This window comes from Sarcophilus harrisii, chromosome 2 (genome assembly GCF_902635505.1).
Source record: "Sarcophilus harrisii chromosome 2, mSarHar1.11, whole genome shotgun sequence".
NCBI classification, from domain to species: Eukaryota; Metazoa; Chordata; class Mammalia; order Dasyuromorphia; family Dasyuridae; genus Sarcophilus; species Sarcophilus harrisii.
The window spans coordinates 172,831,376-172,852,418 of record NC_045427.1 but is presented as its reverse complement, the minus strand read 5'-3'; the positions used below and the strand labels follow the sequence as shown (position 1 = coordinate 172,852,418).

The window sequence follows — 21,043 nt, the reverse complement described above, 5'->3', positions numbered from 1 at the left end:
GCATTGTTGGTAGCTATTGATTTTTGTGCTAGCCTGAAACAGTTGAAGGAGCACAGAAAAAGTATGTGAATAGCAGCCCATGACAGCTGCACTGGAGACACTGTAACCTTGAGACACAAGCTTTGGAATACAAGGAGGATGTCCGTGTGATACACAGGAGATCCAAGGCAAGAGTGTGCTGAGAATGATAGTGAACAAAGACCACTGCAAAAGCCAGGGATCAGACCACAGATGGGAGCTGAAAATAAAAGACACCAAGCCTGATCACATGATTCCTCATTAACATGATTGTTCAAGAGTCTATATTCTAGTGTTAACAGGATCTCATAAAAAGAATAAAGAAAAGAAAAAAAAAACAGATTTGCATTAACCCATTTATGATCATCAATTTGAACTAAAGGAATGTTGGAGGTCATCTAGCCTAATCCCTTTATTTTACAAATAAAGACATTGAGGCTCAGAGAGTTTAAATGCCATCTCAATTCACAGAAAATAAACCATAATTGACACATGAAAAATCATAAACCATGCAAAAAATAAGTTGAAAGTCTGGGTATTTAACCTCAGTCTTCGGGGTAGTGCAAGAGATAGAGGGCTAGACCTAACATCAGGAAAACACCCTTTCCTTAATTCAGATCTAATCTCAGACATTTACTAACTGTGTGATCCTGGATAAGTCACTGAACTCTATTTACCTCAATATCTCATTTGTGAAATGAGCTGAAGAATAAAATGACAAATTAGCATCTTTGTCAAAAAAAAAAAAAAAATAACCCAAATGGATTTACAAAGAGCCAGACAAAAATAAAGTGACTGAGTAATATCTGACTGTAAACCCAAACTCATTCCAATATTGATCCCAACCCTGCCTGATCCTATTTCTTGATTCTAACTTTAATCATCCATTTTTTAAAAGTAGTTTTCATTAATATCTGCATATATCTCATAGAATAGTATAAAAAGACATTTTTTGATCCTTGAAGAACTAAAGAAGCTTGTATTGTTATTATTACCTTGATTTTATTGGACAATTTAACTTCGAATTGAAACTCTGAATATAGGCTAGGTTGGTTGTTTATGATTTGCATCATAAACGTACAAAAAAGTAAGTGTTTAATATGTGAATTGAATATTTGCACTCAAAAAAACCTGTTCTACAATCACACAAAGTATTTCCCATAGCAATCTTTCAAAGACTTAATATAGGTCACATAGAATTGGGTGGGTGAATGTAATTGGCAAAATCGAGAAAGGTTTTAACATAGACAGAAATGTATGGTGTTTCTGTCATCTGAGAACCATCTAGTTAAGTGTCTGCAACCAGATTAAATCCAAAGCAAAGAATTCTTGAACCAAAACAATTAATGAAGATAGTTTATGAAATCATTGAGGGATCCTAAGATACATTGGAGGAGGCAGTACCCACACCATTGAAATGACTGGTTCTTGAAATGTTTAAATATATTTCAACTTTCTCTTTCTTCCAGATTTTATGCTTATGTTATCTACCCCTTTGGTTTCAGGGGAATAAGAACAAAATAACTATTGGTGCCCCAGTTCACTGTTGACATTCTTCTAAAGTCTTGGAGCTAAAATAATGAGAAGCAAGAAAATGTGAAGATAGAGAGGAAAGGTGGGGACAGAAGGGTAAGAGATACATAGATCTATTCTTTCACTGCAGGGAGTGAATGTAATTTGACATTTTGTATAAACTGACAAGGACAAAGTTTATAAGCAATGGGAATCTTATTAAGGAAATTAAGAGGGGAGAAGGACAGAAGAAAAGAAGATGAGAGAGAGAGAAAAAAATGTCGTCAATCAATAAATAATTACTAAGCAAATGCTTTGTTGCAGGCACTATATTAAGCACTAGAGGTACAAAAAGACTTAAAAGACAGTCCCTGTCTGTAGAGGAGCAGGACTCTGAAATGGTATACTTGAATCAAGGACAGCAGAGTGCTTATAGTTAAGCACCCACTCAGTGAGATAATGGTTCTCTAAATATATACTTAATGAGACTGTTATGTAATGGGCAGTAAGCACATACTTAGTTGTTGTAGTGATATAATCTTACAGAGGTATTTAAGAGAGAGTCTCTCAGACATAGAGACAGAAGAGAAGTCAGTCTTTCTCAGACACAGACAAAGAAGAAGAATCACAGTCACAGACACAGAGAAGACTCAAGACTCCAGATTCCAGACTCCAGACTCCATCTTTGACCACCTTCATGATGGCCCTCCTGCCTTCATCACTTCCCCACCTAAAGACCAAGTCCCATCCAGAGATCCTCCAGAAAGCTAGTCTGGACATTATACCTGCCCCCAAGGATTTCTCAATATAATGGGATTATTAGACATGAGAGTAAGATAAATAGGAATATTATTTTCTTTTCTGAATGTGTATTGGTATGAATTTAATCATGAATGTATACATGAGAAGTAAATTATCAACATGTATATGGCCAGTGTTATGAATGCTGTCTTTTCCAATATGATATATACTTTGTGGGCAGGAAGTTTCATTTTTGATATTGTGTCATCCTTGCCTTGCACAACAGATCACATAGATTCTTATAAATGTATGTTGATTAACTGAATTATAGAGTAGCAGAATCAGACTGGCTTTTCGAGGTCATTTAATTCATTTTACAAATTAAGAAATTCAGGTCCAGAACAAGAAAATAATATGATAAAGTTCAAGGCTTAGTGTGGCAGAGCTAGAATCTGACCATAGGTATCTTGACTGCTAGTCTAGTGAATTTATATGCTTATGACTGAATAAAATAAGTTTGAAAGATATATTAATTTATTTCATTGATGACAAATAGAAAATAGTAATGGGACCAGTCATTTATATATAAGAATCCCCATAGGCAATATATTAACTTAGTTTTTAAAATGTAATATCTAGGTTTATTATACTTCTATTTAATTCAACACTTATTTCCAATTACATTTTTATCTAGTTTGGGCCAAAATTAGGGGTATTATTGAGCATATGCTTGACACCCCTTTCAGTGTATAAAACCAATCTTAGAAAGATTAGGGTCTGAATGTCATTTCTAATATGGACTATGTGACTCTGGACAAGTCACTTAATTTCAATAGCATAGTCATAAATTTGTCCAGCTGTAATGGGGAAAAGTGTTTCTTCACTTGGCTTCCCCTCACCATGATCTCTTCTTCCACCCTTGTTATTTTTGATTATATAAGTAGATCATTAAATTTATATAATCATGACTAGCAGCAATAAAAAATGTAAGCCAAGTGATTGTCCTTTTAGGTAACCTGTTCCCCTAGACATTTACAGTTGTTCTATTACTTAGTAAAGATTATAGGATCATAGATTTATATCCAAAAAGAACCAGGATATTATCTGATATAATCCCCTTGTGTTAAATTTGAGGAAACAAAGGCTGCAAGAGGTAGTAATTTGTTTAATATCACATTGATAGTAGATTCAGAGCTTGGATAGCAACCCATTTTCTATCCTCAGTATTCTATCCTTCCTTATGGCAAAAGTGTTAGGATTCTTACAAGGTGCTAAGTAAGTGGAATTGAGGAGACAGTGGTTAAATATAGTTTAGCACTGATTTAATCCTAAAACAAATAATGGTTTCCTAGTGATATAATGATTGATGTATACTCAGTGTACAGCATATAAGCAAGAAGCTCTCAGGGCCAGACATAGAAGACCACGAGAAGCTCTGAGCCTCACCCAGGATTCAGTTGAGGAGATTCACAAGTCAGAGAAGGCAGCTTAAGCTCTTGGAACCAAGGGGAGAGATAGGCCTTTAAGAAAGCTAACTGGGGCCAAGGAAGGATACAAGACTTGGAAAGAGACAATAAAGGATTTGGACTTTAATACCTGGCTGCATTCAGGGTGATTACACTCAACTAAAAGAAAGACTGCCCCAAAAAGCTCCCCAAGAAATCTTCTCCCAGAGAATATAATACTTTAGAGAAGGATATTACATTTTGGCGCCTGAACGTGGGACCAACAACCTTCATCTGTGATCCAGAAATTAGAGTGAGTCCAAGGAAACTTTGTTAAAGAGCTAAAGTAGAATTTCAGCTAAAATGGGACAGATGTTTAGAAAACAGCCTTCTTTTCCAATTCAAGGAAAATGTGTAGAGAGCATTGTCAGACTTATGAAAAGCCAAGGTTTGATTATAATTTGGGAGCAAATCACTGAACTTTTAGAAACTGTACAGTACATATCTCCTTGGTTCTCTATGGGAAAAGAATTGGATCTGATGAGTGGAAATTAGTAGGAGAGCAACTGTCAATTCTACAATAAAAATGGACCTGACTCAATTTCCAAAGATACACTTTATACATACAATTTAACAAAACTAGCTTTAGGAAATTATATAAGTTATAAAATAAGGGAAAATACGAAAGAGCAGGAGGGAGAGATGCCAAAAAAACTAGGTGAAAAGGATGAAGAATCAGTTAAGAATGGAGTTAAGTACAATTTTGAGTGTGATACTTCACAGCAGGAGAAATTAGGGCACTCCACATCTCCTGACTTACCTCCCTCAATTAATCCTTCATGGGTAGAGGGAGAAGGAAGAGGGGGAGAGGCAGTGACACAAACAAAACCACCTATTAAGCAGCCTATGACAAGATTACAAAAGGCATTGGTTAAGGATAAGAGAGAAGGACAGGATATATCTGATTTAAAAATAAATGTATACCCTGTGATTGAAGAGGTTAACTATTGGATCAACAAAGGAGCAGATACACTCCTTTTGATTTGGAAAAAATTAGGGCCATTCTCCAATTGACAAATGGTCAAAGGATATGAACAGACAATTTTCAGATGATGAAATTGAAACTATTACCACTCATATGAAAGAGTGTTCCAAATCATTATTAATCAGAGAAATGAAAATTAAGACAACTCTGAGATTCCACTACACACCTGTCAGATTGGCTAAGATGACAGGAAAAAATAATGATGATTGTTGGAGCGGATGTGGGAAAACTGGGACACTGATACATTGTTGGTGGAGTTGTGAACAAATCCAATCATTCTGGAGAGCAATCTGGAATTATGCCCAAAAAGTTATCAAACTGTGCATACCCTTTGACCCAGTAGTGCTACTAGTACTGGGCTTATATCCCAAGGAGATACTAAAGAAAGGAAAGGGACCTGTATGTGCCAAAATGTTTGTGGCAGTCCTGTTTGTAGTGGCTAGAAACTGGAAATGAATGGATGCCCATCAACTGGAGAATGGTTGGGTAAATTGTGGTATATGAAAGTTATGGAATATTATTTTTCTGTAAGAAATGATCAGCAGGATGAACACAGAGAGGCTTGGAAAGACTTACATGAACTGATGCTAAGTGAAATAAATAGAACCAGGAGATCATTATATACGTCAACAACGATACTGTATGAAGATGTAATCTGATGGAAATGGATTTCTTTGACAAAGAGACTTAATTCAGTTTCAATTGATCAATGATGCACAGAAGCAGCTATACCCAAAGAAAAAACATTGGGAAATGAATGTAAACTGTTTGCATTTTTGTTTTTCTTCCCGGGTTATTTCTACCTTCTGAATCCAATTCTCCCTGTGCAACAAGAAAACTGTTTGGTTCTGCACATATACATTGTATCTAGGATATACTACGACATATACAACCTATATAGGACTGTTTGCCATCTAGGGGAGGCGGTGGAGGGTGGGAGGGAAAAATCGGAACAGAAGTGAGTGCAAGGGATAATGTTGTAAAAAAAATTGCCCTGGCATGGGTTCTGTCAATAAAAAGATATAAAAATTAATTAATTAATTAAAAAATTTTTAAAAAGAAAAAATTAGGGATTTTAAAAAGGGTTGCACTTTTTATGGGGCTACATCATCTTATGTGAAGATGTTACTAGATAGTTTGGCTTATGAAATCTTAACCCCACGTGATTGGAAATCCATAGCAAGGACATGTTTAGAACCTGGACAAAACTTGTTGTGGCTTTTGGAGTATCATGAATTATGTAGGATTCAAGTCAGATGCATTAGGCAAACAGGAGTTAATGTACAAATCACTTTTGACCAACTAGCTGGTGAAGGTCAGTATGGAGACAATTCAGAACAGATTAATTATCCCACAATAGCTTATGAACAGATCATTTCTGCTGCAACAAAAGCTTGGGATTCTCTCCCAGGAAAAGATGAAGGTCAAGTCTTCACAAAAATAGAGCAAAGTCCCAATGAATCCTTTGCGGATTTTGTGGGATGTTTGCAGACAACTGTCACAAGAACCACTGGAGAAAAAGCAGCTATAGAAATAATGACCAGACATCTGGCTAAGGAAAATGCTAATGAAGTTGGCAGAAGAATTATATGGAGACTACACAAAAATGCTCCTTTAGAGAAGATCATAAGACGCTGTGCCACAGTGGGCACAAATGCTTATTATACGAAGACTATGATGAACATGGAAAGGCAGGGTCCCTCTTGGAAGGGACTTCTAGAGAGAATAGTTGATATTTTCAGTGTGGAAAAGTTGTACATCTGAGGACCTCAGAATGTAGATTGACCCAGGGAAATGAGAGGTGGGGCCCAACTGCAAGATATCATACAAAAGACAGGTGGGGCATCATGGCAGCCAAGGTTACACCTTTAGAAGTACAGGACTCTGATGTGATCAATCAGCCAAAAAGCAATCACATGGCAGAAAGGGATTGCATGATCAATCAGTAGAAAAGCAATCACATGGCAGAAAGGGATTACATGATCAATCAGTAGAAAAACAATCAGATGGCAGAAAGGGATTACAATTGGGGAGAATACAGGCTATTTAACCCAACAGAAAGGCAGTGTCCAGTGAGAGCAACTCTAATATAATGAGCAGCTTCAATGTAATTGCCAGGTAATGAGAAGAGATTTAGAAAGTGGTAAATAGAAGGGACTAGATAGGTTAACTGCTTGGGAGAAAGGATTTGCTTATATCTTTACAGATAGAGAAGGAATCAGATGGGTGCCAACAAGCAATGGAGAGAGACAGAAAAAGAGAAAATCCTCAAAACAAGGGAGAAGACCTAAGAACAAAATCTGCAGGAATCATTGGATTCCCTGAGATGAAAAATTGTTGATAAAGACTTGAAAACCATCAGGAATCATTGGATTCCCTAATATAAGATGAGACTATTGCAGGACTTCAAAACTTGTAGGAATTATTGAATTCTTGGCACATGAACTAAGGGACAGTAGATTCCTTGTGGACTATTTCTAGGATTTATGGACATGTATAATTCCTCATGTTGATTCATGTTATTTGTTACATCAGTACTAGCTTGTGTTGTATTGCTATGTGCTTATGTAATTTTTGAAATTATGTGTAATACCTCCTATATTGATGGATTTATGTATACCTGTTTAAAGAGTGAGTCCCTTCAGAAACCTGCTAATCTGATTTGATTTCCCATTTTCTTTGGTGTTTTCATCTCCCTTCCTGAGAAGTCAGGAAGGGTGTGAGCACCTCCTTTTTATGGTGTTTTCACTCCATTTTTGAACAGTCAGGAAAGGCATGATCACCTTCTTTTTGGGGGAAAGGCATGATCACCTCCTTGAGAAGTCAGGAAGGTCATGACCACCTATGTTCTAAAAACAAAAGAAAGCAGGAGATGTTAGGATTCTTAAAAGGTGCTAAGTAAGTGGAATTGAGGAGACAGTGGTTAAATCTAGTTTAGCATTGATTTAATTCTACAACAAATAATGATTTCCTAGTGATATAATGATTGATGTATACTCAGTGTACAGCATATAAGCAAAAAGCTCTCAGGGCCAGACACAGAAGCCCACTAGAAGCTCTGAGCCTCAGCCAGCATTCAGTCAAAGAGATTCACAAGCTAGAGAAGGCAGCTTAAGCTCTCAGAACCAAGGAGAGAGAGAGGCCTCTAGGAAAGTTAACCAGGCCAAGAAAGGAGACAAGACTAGGAAAGAGACAATAAAGGATTTGGACTTTAATACCTGGCTGCATTTGGAGTGATTACACTGAACTGAGAGAAAGGCTGCCCCTAGAATCCCCCAAAGAAACCTGCTCCCAGAGAACATTATATTTTAGAGAACATTACACAAAAGTCCTCGAACATTATTTCCTCTATCCTTGTTATTGCATATTATTTGATTGCAATCTTCATCAAGTAGAAGGGAAGACTCAAAATAACTATGCAGGATCTTGTTTCAATCCTTTGATTCAAAAATTATTATTGGATAATGCATCTTTAGCTTTCTAATTTATATACTTCTTTTCTGTTTATTTTTCTTCACAGGCATCGTTCTTCAGTGGCTTGAGATCCTCTCTTTCTTAATGGGCTTTCACTTCAAATTACAGAGTAGACTTATAAAATGATGACAGGGAGGTTGACATCAAATTTAACCAGCTTCAATTACTGCCTGATTTGAGGGGGGTAAATCAAAATTTGTTGCAAACATAATGTGTCACAATGACAGCAGAAGTTGATGGTGATCACACCATTAACATGACAGAAATATTTCTACTAAAAAGGAATGATTTGTGTGTGAATAACTTCTGCTTGATTATGTAGGTATTATTAACAGCTAAATAATTAGAAGTAACTTCAAGAGTGAATTTTTATATAGTCACTACTCTTTCATTTTATATATGTATGTGTATACACACACACACACACACACACACACACACATACACATGTGACATTTGAGATGCTATATGGAAAAAAAATTTGAATTACCTGCTATCAAGCAACTTGACAATAGCCAAGGAGATAAACAGATAAGCCCAAAATAATACAAATTTGATAAGTGGTATATTAGTTGTTTTGCCCTATTTATTATATATAACAAAAGACAATATGGGGTGATATATAAGATTTGCCCTTAAAAGCAGAAAGATTTTAATTCAAGTCTTGTCTCTGGAAAATTCCAGCTATGATATCCGGGGCAGATTACTTCCTCTTGCCATATCCCAAGAAAACTAAATTGTAGAGAATATGACAGCATCTATCATTAAGAGAATTTCCTAAAGTGAAATTGCCCATACAGATGAAATCAAAAGCCTGGCATCCTCTATCTTTCTCATCTAACTCCTCTTTTCTCCAATTATTTCTTTTTGATTTAAGTCAACAAACATGTATTTAGCACTTAGTATATGTAAGATTCTATTTTCAAAAAGGAGAAAAAGATGAAATATAGTAATCTCTCACCTAAATCCATAGGGAATTCAGGGTGAGGGGAATTCAATATAAACATTAACAGATTGAATATAAAGTCATATGCCTTAAACATTAGGAAAGGTGTTCTAAAACTTTATCTGTCATGGACCCCATTAGCCATCTGGCAAAACCTATGGAGCTCTTCACAGAATAATATTTTTTTAGCATCTTACCTTTCCACTGGGGATTCCCAGTGACTAAAGACTTTACTACTAAATCCTAGCACAGTACCTTGCCAAATACAGAGTATTTCTTTACTTTAGCAAATACAGAGTATTTTTTTATATTTAAGAGAAATTTAAAGTTAAAAAGTTAGAAAAAGTCAATATGTGTTGCTGTACATCTATTATAAACTAGTACCAAAAGATCTATTTGTGCAGTAAAATCCTGTCCTACACAGATGGCAAAATTAAAACACTAAAGAAACATTTGAGAATCACTAAGATCTCATGACCAACAGTGATCCAGACAATACAAGCTTTTGGCAATGGAATTCCTCAGTTGAAGGAAACAGATGACACTCAAATATTATTGGCATATGTGGAAATAGGAGATAGAGAAGAAACTGGTAGTGATGGGACAGGAGGATGGCCATGCCAGATTTAGGCAGGAGTGTTTGGCTCATGATACACTTAAGAGTAGAAATGTTTAAAAATGTCAAAATGTCAACCGGATCACTATGGTTTAGAAATATGCACTTACTGCCATTGCTTAGAAATCTCAAAGCAACCTTAGTTTAACCTCCTCTTCAGCCTCCTCCTCCCAGAGAGAATGCTGGAAATCATTTTATTTTCATGCTTCTTTACCATCTATAGTAAGGTGATTTTTTTTTGTTGTTTTGTTCTGTTTTTGTGCAAGGCAATTGGGGTTAAATGAGTTGCCCAGGGCCACACAATTTGTGTTGTGTCTGAGACTGTATTTGAACTCAGATCTTGTTACTGAAGCAGCATACTAGTAACTGCTGGGTGTTACAGAAGCCACTAGCTCGAGGCTGCTGGGGATCTAATTCTGACCAGCAGAATAGATCCCTTCATGTGAGAGGGTCATAATGATACAAGGACTCTGAGAGACAGTTGCATTCTCTGACCTCTCTCCTCTTTCCTCTTGCCTCTGATTTATTTCATTCACAATTCACAAGCAACATCTGCATCAGAAAAGGCTGATTTACAATTCCTCCAAATGTTATGATTCCCAGCTGTGGAGGCTTTTGAAGAACCAACCCATCATTAATGATACAGTCCCCTTTAACCTTTAACCCTTCACAGGCTTTCAGGGTTTCACACTTAGGCATGGTCCTCAACAAGGTCCTGCTGACTCCAGGTCTGGTACTCTACCCACTCTGTCATCTAGCTACTCCAGAGTGATTTTAAACCATAATAGCAATTCACCTGCAGGCGAACTGGATCCTGAAATGATTCAAGTAGTGTGTGGGAATCCAAAGTTGTACATCCTCTGTCAGAGTGACCCTCAAAATTTGAAAAAAAAAAGTCTATTATAACTGCTAAAAATATTATCCCCTCAGTGTTTACATCAATTATCCCTAGAAGAAAAAAACAAAGGAGCTCCCGAAAACCAGTAGAACAGTATTCCTAATTTTAGCTTAATCAGAAACAAATGGATCAATAGCTAATTATCTACCTTTAATATTGATTGAAATTATTGCTGATAAGCCAGTCTCTGATTTATTTTTTTGTCAAATGCTGGAAAATCAGACTTTCATCTTATGGTGCAGGCTCAACTTGTAATTTTAAAAATTAAGAACTTACACTGTACATCAGAGAAAGCCACAATGACAAAGGCAGAATTTCAGTTTTAAAGGGTTTTTTGTTTTGTTTTGTTTTATTTTATTTGAGTTCTGGGAAATAAATAATCTTTATTTTTAAGGTAGAAATGCTTTAAAATATCAAAATGTCAACTGGATCATTATGGTTTAGAAATATGCACTTATTGCCACTTAGAAATCTCAAAGCAACTTCAGTTTAACAGGACATTGATGGGGTTCTTCACAAACATTAAGTTCTGTTATGCATCACTTTGGTTCCCTTTTCTAAATCCTAAGTCTCATTCAACTAGCAAATGACATATTTAGAACAATTCCCATTCTTCCACTAAGTAGGGATATATGGAGTTGATATCTGATAACACAAAAATTCAAGTAAACAGTTGGAATATAATCCATTCTCCATATATTCATGGATAATTCTCTTATTTTATGTCTTTATGATCCTCTCCATTGTTAATGTTCAAATTGCCTAGAAAACTCTCAATATAATTTTGACGAAGGACCCATATTTAAAATAAAAAATAACTTTTTGTTATAGCACAAATCAACAATGAAATATGACCAATAATAACTCTTATGCAAGCTCAATATACCAAGGACTTGGGACATCAATCCTATCAAAAAAAGCATCATCTTATTGAATTTCAGCACTAGTTTAAGTGCTGTAACTTAATTGTATTTGAGAAATGAAGAACCGTTCAAAGGAATAATGTAAAAATAAATAGTAATTTGATTTTAGCCCTTACCCTCAAAATTGATTAGAATTTGATGCAATACAAGTTATTCACCCTTTAATTGATTTATAATACTGAAAACGTGCAATGTTTGAATTAAAATATGTACATATACACATTCTTAGTTATATTTCAAATCATCCATCATTCTTTCTTTTTTATTGTAAGAAAAATCATAAATTAATTAGCTTTTATTAGCCAAAATATATTTATAACAAAGGAAGTACTATTCAGAGTGATCATTATTAAAAATCACTTAATAATTTAATAATATAAATAATAAAATAATTCACAAATATTCATTCTCAAAGAATTTACATGCACCCACAGGATTCAACAATATAAACAGAAAAAGAGGTTGAGGAGGAAGGAGTTTATAAAATCAAAATTAAAAAGAGAAGATATGTACCATGGCTAAAAGTGTTCATGAGGAAATGAACCAGAAACATAAAGCAACTCAAGCAATTATATTAAGACTAAAAATTCACTGGGTACATCTTTATCATTCATCTTAGAAAATATATGATGTCAGTTAGGAAAAAAAATAGCAATCCAGGTTTTTTTTTTTATTTTTATTATTATCCCCAGTAGTCTTTTTTAGGATTACTTGCTTTTTCTATTATAATTAGTAAGTAAATGGGAGCAATGACTTCACACACACATATAGTATTATTGTTTTTAAGATCCCCTCAAAACAGAGATATAACCACATAAAAAGAAAAAAAAAAAACAACTACCTTCTAATGACTATAAGCTTCCCTCAGTTTCTCTAGTTGTTTTCTGACTAATTGGTGCTGCATAACAGATGAAGGATTATGTAGGGGGATGGCAGAAATCCTAGTCCATAGAATTTTTTTGTATATATAATGTAAAGAATACTCCACTTGCTTATCACTATAATAATGCTTCAAAGTGGAAAGCTGAATGGACTAAAATTAAGGGAATGGTAACTAGGTTCTAATTAGAGAATATTTCCACTAGGAAATGGATAATAATGGATTAGGAGCTTTTGGAGAGAATGCCTATCAAACAAATTTACTATATTATCGTGTTCCCTTTTCTAGCGTTCCCTGTTCCTCCCACAACTATATGCCATTTGCTAGTTGAATGAGTGAATAATACAACGTAAGATTTAGAAAAGGGAACCAAAGTGATGCATATCAGAATTTAATGTCTGGAAAGAACCACATCAAGGTTCTGCAAACAGGTCCAAATCATATGTGAAAGGAGTCCGAACAAAGACTCCAAATTTCATTAAGCAAAAGAATGACATGAGACATCTCCCTCAAAAAAAAAATGTTCTATTTGTTTGAGGTCAAACAAAGAAATGTAAAGAAATTCTATTTCAATAGAGCTAAGCCAACTTTTCTTAATGTTAAAATAAGCCAAATTTTAATATGACCTAGGAAAAACTGGAAGGCTCTAAAGAAAATTACAAGTAAATAGTCATTATTTTAAAATATACTAAAAATTGCTAAGACAAAAATTACATATCATTTTCAATAACTAATAGGAATGAAACTTAATAGCTATATACTTTTCAGTATCATTTATTAGGACTTTATCTTTTCTGACCCATTATTAATATTCTTTTCCTATACTATATCATCATTAATAAATTATATTATATGTCCATCCACTATTGTCTTTTCTATGAAATACTCAGGCAAAATATCAATAACTATGTCCTTACCTAGTCAGTACAATTAAGCTTGTCCAGTATCAATTCCCCTTTTGAACCAAAGGATTTCTATACAGTCCACACTGATTTCCTACAAATTCAGTAATTAAAGCAAATCTCAAGAATTCTCTTTCAAACAAGAGGTTAAAAGTTTAGACTACTCCCTCTAAAATAGGAGGATATTTAAATTTAAAATGGAGCATTTTGCTGAAAGAAAAATGGATGTAATGTGGTCTGAGATTCATAACCTTTCTTTATTAATAGTAAATCCAAGAGGTTATCTCAAGTTAAAGGTTTTAGAATCCAAACAAAAAATGGATACCATGAAGGATAGAATAGAAAAGAAGATCCTAGGTATGGTTAAAGAAAAGCCATTTCAAACTAAAGCCAGTTCCTTGGCAACTTCTCCTTCCTTCTAATTTCTTCTGGTAAAACATAGCACTTCAATTTATGCAATTATCTGTTTTTTTTTCCTACTCACTCAAAATTTACCTAAAAATAAAACCATGTTAAATACATTTTTTTCAATTGTCTTGACAATATTTATATTTTGTTTACTAGGAAAAAAAAACACTTCAAACCAGGGGAAAAATATATATAAGCAATAATGTATAAGCAATTATCTTACTTCTGATATTGTTAATTTTGGGTTTTAAATTCTGACAGCTTAAACCAAGGAATGGCAGTGTTCTGGCAGCTTTTTGTATGAATGGCTTCTCTTTTATAACTGACACTTGTTATAGAAAAACAAAGAAAAAATTTTTTTAGAATTTTAAAAGAAAAATTTTAATTGTTTTTTTTAACATGAAGCAAAACAAAATAATATCACATAGATGCCCAATAGTTGATACCAAAAGGGAAAATATAGGTAGGTGTACATTACCTGACTTTTAAATTGCCCTGCTGTGGCTGTCCATCATAAATCGATAAAATATCAAAATCTTCTTCAAGAGCAAATGTATGAAATGACAACTGTATTCTGTTCCGTTCTCCAGTAATAATGATCCATGTGCAGTTGGCATAGTTTGGATAGCCATGAGGAAATCCTGGACTTTCAATAGTGCCATTGGGACCTTGGACTAATCCTCCACAGTTTTGACCTAAAAAAAATCCAAAAGCCAAAAACAAAACAAAGAAAAAAAAAAAAACAGAAGAATAAAAATAAAGACCCACATCAATTACAGCCCATTTATATGACTTTTTTTATTTTTATGTTTCAATTGTTTTATTTAGCTTAATGTAACTATATTGTAACCGTATTGTAACCAATATTTATAGTTATAGAAGGATCTTAAAGTTTAACTTCGTATAAGAAATGTGTGTGAATTTCCCCCAGTAATCTATCTTTAGCATAGTATGGCTTGGAAAATTGCCTCAGGAGCATAAAAGTCAAGTGATTTCACTAGGGTGGCATAGCTATTAAGTATAAGAAACAAAATTTGAATCCAAGTTCTTAATATTACATATATCTTTTAACCCACTAGTTTAATGAGATTTAAATTCTGATTTTATTATATAGTTATTACTTAATTCAAGATTACAATGCTACTCGTCACTAAGAATTCTAGGATATAAGGATGAAAGCACACAAAAGGCATGGGGAAAGGGAGAGAAGGAAATAATAAATAAAAATGTAGAAACAAAACCTTTAAATTCATATATTCCTCAAAACTTGAAAGTTTATTAGCAAGCATTGAGTTCAAAATCTTCACACTAATAGTGTTGAGAGTCCTGAATGAGAATATTATCCCATCCAACCCAAAAAGTCATTTACTCAACTTTAGGATCATTAGTTATAATGAATAATATATTTTCCTTCTCTTTGTATGTAGCCTCCCCATTTAGCTCAATGCATTAGAAAAGATAGTTGTTGATATTAATTAATTTAAAGCAATTAATTAAATAAAAATTTAGTATAAGATGATTCATAACCTTGGATGTATACGCATTCAATATAATACAGAAAAATATGTAATACATTTTCAAACTGTATGGTAAAAACAGGCCAGGTAGATGGCATAGCACATTAGGCCTGAAATAGGGAAAACTCATATTGAGTTTAAATATGATCTCATATACCCATTTGTTGTGTGACCTAGGAAAATCACTCTTTTTGCTTTGGTTTACACATCTGTAAAATAAGCTAGAGAAGGAAATGATAAACCACTACTATATCTTTTTTTTACTAAAGCATTTGAGGTTAAGTGACTTGCCTAGGGTCACACAGCCAGGAAGTGTTAAATGTCTGAGACCAGATTTGAACTCAGGTCCTCCTGAATTCAGAGCTGGTGCTGTATCTACTACACCACCCAGTTGCCCCCACCACTACTATATCTTTGTCAAGAAAATCCCAAATAGGGTTGGGAAGAGTTGGACATAAGTAAAAAATAATAAACAACAGTGGAAATGGTATGAATTGTAACTATAATGAGGAAATGATTAACTGACATATATCAATTTAACAATAGCCGTGAAGTGTTTAACACATCAACTCCTAAAATAGGTAAAGCAATTAACTAGGCACTAAGGAAGATATTTTAAAGAATGTGTAATTTCAAAATCACTGGTGAATGGAGCCAAGATGGCAGAGGGGACACATGCATTTTTCTGAGCTTTCCTGCTTCCCTCACATTATTTAGTAAATTCAGCCTCTGAATGAGTGCTTGACTGTCAGAACCCACAAATATTAGAAATACAACACATTACCAACAGAAGATAATCTCAAAATTCACTAGAAAAGGTCTGTTTTTGCTCATGCATGGGGACAGAATGGGGCTAGGCCAGGCACAGACTCAGGCAGATAGGCAGTGAGAGCATGGAGAACAGTTCATGCTGAGCAGACCCAAAGGGGGTGGGATGTAGTCTTTCCCCAAGGAAAATCTGTGGGGAGAACTCTACCACACTGTCAGCTACTTTACCCTGGCAATAAGCCAATAGATCACCAGAGAAGCTATAAACCCAAAGGGTAAAGTCTATAACCCCAAAATGCTAGAGTCTCTCAGGAATCTGGGCACAGCCACCCAGCACTAAGAAGAACTCAGAATGATCTCAGCTCGCAACTGCTAATCCAAGTGCAGCCATTGCTATCACACTGCCACTTAATTGCCACTTCCTGTTGTCTGTAGAGGCAGCTTGGAAATACCTCATTGTCCTATAAGCAGACCACAGCGGTTTTTGTTTTTAAAATGAGTAAAAAGACAAAGCAGGCTCTAACTCTAGATAGCTTCTATACTAAAAGAGAGCAGATTTAGAATCCTGAAGAGACTAAAAACAGTTTGTCTCTAGATGAAAATCTAAAAGTAGATATGATCTGGTCCCCATCACATAAGTCTCTCATAGAAGAAATTAAAAAGAATTTTAAAAGAAACCTAGAAGAAAAATGGGGAAAGGAAAGGGAAGCTTTGCAATAGGGTGTAGGTAAGGCATGTAACTCATTAAAAGACAGAGTGGAAAAAGAAAACAACTCCCTGAAATACAGAATTTGTGAACTGGAAAAAAGAAACTAACTCTTTAAAAAATAAAATTGGTGAAATGGAAAAAAAATTCCATAAAACAGAATGACTCATTTAAAAATTCAACTGGACAATTACAAAAAGAAATTAAAAAAGCAAATGAAGAAAATAAATCAGAATTGATCAAGTGGAAATGAATGACTTGAGGAGACACAAAGAATAAGTCAAGCAAAATAAAAAAAAAAAATTAAAAAATAGAAAAAATGTTAAATATGTACTTGGAAAAACAACAGACCTGGAAAACAGATCTAGGAGAGATAATCTCAGGAATATTGGGCTCCCTTAAAATTATGATTAAAAAAAAGAGCCTAGACACTATTTTTCAGGAAATAATCAAAGAGAACTGCTAATATGTCATAGAATCAGAAGGTAAAGTAGACATTCAGAGAATTCATCAGTCACTTACAGAAAGAGATCCCAAAATTAAAACTCCAAGAAATATTATGGCTAAATTCCAGAACTATCAGACCAAGGAAAGCATACAGAAAAAAACAATTCAAATACCAAGGAACCACAATAAGGATTACTCAGGATATAGCAGCATCCACAATAAAGAATCAAAGGACCTGGTACCTGGTATTTTGAAAGGTAAAGCAAAGTGGTATGCAGCCAAGAATAACTTACCCAGCCAAAATGAGCATTTTTCCCCATAGGGAAGAAGATGGACATTCAAGGAAATAGGTGAATTCCATTTATTTCTGACCAAAAAAAAAAAATAATAATAATAACAGAGCTAAATAAAAAGTTTGACCTCCAAATATAGGACTCAAGAGAAGCATAAAAAGGTAAAAAGAATTCTTGAAAACTGTATTTTTGTTATGGGTATCCATAAAAAGTACATATATAATTTGGTTTATTGTTCCAATATAAAAAATGATCTTGAGGTGGAAAGGAAATTGTACCAGAAAAAGGGAAAAGTGGAGGTACTATATCTCATGAAGAGGCAAAGGAAATTTATTATATCTGAAGGAATAAAGGGAGAGGGATGAACATAGTGTGAATCTTACTCTCATCAGAATTGGCTCAAAGAGAAAATATTGGACATATTCAGTTTAAAGAGAAACTTCTTACACCTACTTGAAAAGTGGTAGGGAAAAGCAAAAAGGGAAGGGATAGGATAAATAGAAGGGAATACAAAATTTAAAAGGGAGAGGTTTAAGAAAAGGGGAGGGACTCTACAGGGATGGAGGGATCTTAAATAGGGAGGGCTGCATGAGGCAAGTAATGCTCATAAGTTTAATACTGGGGAGGGGGTAAGGGGAAAAGGTATGGGGTTAACAAGATGACAGGAAATACAGAATTAGTCATTTTAACCATAAATGTGAATTGGGTAAACTTCCCCATAGAGCAAAGGCAGATAGCAGACTGGATTAAAAGCCAGGATCCTATGTTATTTACAGGAAACACATTTGAAGCAGTGCTATACATACAAAGTAAAGGTAAAAGCCTGGATCAGAATCTACTATGCTTCAGTTGAAGTAAAAAAAAAAAAAAAAAAAAAAAAAAAAAAGCAGAGGTAGCCACCCTGATCCCAGATCAAACAAAAGCAAAAAAATGATCTAATTAAAAGTGATAAAGAAGGGCACTATATCTTGGTAAAGGATAGTATAGATAATGAAGCAATATCATTACTAAACATATATGCACCAAGTGGTATAACATCTAAATTCCTAAAGGAGAAATAAAGTGAGCTGCAAGAAGAAATAGACAACAAAACACTAATAGTGGGAAATCTCAACCTTGCACTCTCAGAAATACATAAATCAAACCACAAAATAAAAAAGAAAGAAGTTAAAGAGGTAAATAGAACACTAGAAAGGTTAGGTATGATAGATTTTTGGAGAAAACTAAATGAAGACAGAAAGGAGTACACTTTCTTCTCAGGAGATCATGCAACATATATAAAAATTGACCATTCATTAGGACATAAAGATTTCAAATTCAAATGCAGAAAGGCAGAAATAGTAAATGTATCCTTTTCAGATAATGATGCAATAAAAATAACCTTCAATATAAAGCCAGGGAAAAATAGACCACAAAGTAATTGGAAAGTAAATAATCTCATCCTAAAGGATGATTGGGTGAAACACCAAATCGTAGACACAATTAATAATTTCACACAAGAGAAGGACAATAATGAGATAACATAACAAAATGTGTGGGATGCAGCCAAAGTGGTAATAAGGGAAATTTTTAGATCTTTAAAGGCCTACTTGCATAAAATACAGAAAGAGAAAATCAATGAATTAGGCTTGCAATTAAAAAAGATAGAAAAAAAGCAAATTAAAAACCCCTGATCAAACACTGAATTTGAAATTCTAAAAATAAAAAGAGAGATTGATAAAATTTAAAGTAAAAAAAAAACTACTGAATTAATAAATAAATCTAAGAATTGGTTTTATGAAAACAAGAAATAAAAAAACAAAATAGATAAATTCTTGGTAAACTTGATTAGAAAAAGGAAAGAGGTAAATCAAATTGTTAGTCTTAAAAATGAAAAGGGAAAACTTTCCACTAATCAAGAGGAAATTAGAGCAATAATTACGAGCTATTTTGCCCAACTTTATACCAATAAATTTGATAAATGAAATGGATGAATACCTTCAAAAATTTGAGTTGCCCAAATTAACAGAGGAATAAGTAAATTTTTTAAACAGTCACATGTTAGAAAAAGACATAGAACAAGCTATTAATTAGCTCGCTCAGAAAAAATCCCTAGGACCAGATGGATTTACATGTGAATTCTACCAAACATTTAAAGAACAATTAATTCCAATGCTATATAAAGTTATTTGAAAAAATAGGGAATGAAGGAGTCCTACCAAATTATTTTTATGACACAGACATGGAAATAATAGTAAACTAGGTAGGATGAAAACAGAAAAAGAAAATTATAGACCAATCTCCCTAATAAACATTGATGCAAAAACCTTAAACAAAATATTAGCAAAAAGATTACAGAAAATCATCTCTAGGATATTACACCATGACCAAGTAGGATTTATACAATATTAGGAAAACTATTAACATAATTGATTATATCAATAAACAAATTGACAAAAACCATATGGTCATCTCAATAGATACAGAAAAAGCATCTGAAAAAATCCAAAACCTGTTCCTAATAAAAACACTAAGGAGTATAGGAATAAATGGACTATTCCTTAACATCATCAGTAGCATCTTTTTGAAACCATCAGTAAGCATCATCTGTAATGGTGATAAACTGGAACCATTCCCAATGAAATCAGGAGTGAAACAATGTTGCCCACTATCACCATTACTATTCAATATTGTATTAGAAATTCTAGCTTCAGCAATAAAAGAAGAAAAAGAAATTAAAGGAATTAGAGTAGGTAATCAGGAAACCAAATTATTATTCTTTACAGATAATAAGATAGTATAATTAGAGAACTCCAGAGATTCTACTAAAAAACTATTAAAATAATCCACATATTTAGCAAAGTCTCAGGATACAAAATAAATCCACATAAATCATCAGCATTTTTATACATCATCAACAAAATCCAACAGCAAGAGATATAAAGAGAAATTCCATTTAAAATAATTGTCAATAGTATAAAACATTTGGGAATCTCTGCCATGGGAAAGTCAGGAAGTATATGAGTAAAACTACAAAACACTTCCCACGCAAATAAAGTCAGATTTAACCAATTGGAAATATAGTTCTCTTGTTTAAGTCAAGCAAATATAATAAAGATGACAATACTATCTAAACTAATCTATTTATTTAGTGCTATACCAATCAGACTCCCAAGAAATTATTTTAGTGATCTAGGAAAAATAACAACAAAATTCTCTGGAAGAACAAAAGGTGAAGAATTTCAAGGAAACTAATAAAAAATCAAATGAAGGTGGCCTAGCTTCTCCTTAAAACTATATTATAAAGCAGTGGTCACCAAAACCATTTGGTATTGGCCAAGAAATAAATTAGTTGATCAGTGAAATGGGTTAGGTTCACAGGACAAAATAGTCAATAACTATAGCAATCTAGTGTTTGACAAACCTGAAGACCCCAACTTTTGGGATAAGAATTCACTATTTGACAAAAACTGCTGGGAAAATAGGAAATTAGTATGGCAGAAATTAGACATTGATGCACATTTA

General features: G+C 33.8%; 1 protein-coding gene across 2 annotated transcripts in view; it reads right to left on the bottom strand.

Annotated features, from left to right (window-relative positions):
- Positions 1–21,043, bottom strand: part of CSMD1 (CUB and Sushi multiple domains 1) — a 2,563,917-nt gene that overhangs the window by 2,093,716 nt on the left and 449,158 nt on the right. For both annotated transcript variants that reach the window (XM_031949178.1, XM_031949179.1), the window contains exon 2: positions 14,287–14,503. In XM_031949178.1, coding sequence (XP_031805038.1) covers positions 14,287–14,503 — 217 coding nt within the window. The remainder of the gene's footprint in view (positions 1–14,286; positions 14,504–21,043) is intronic.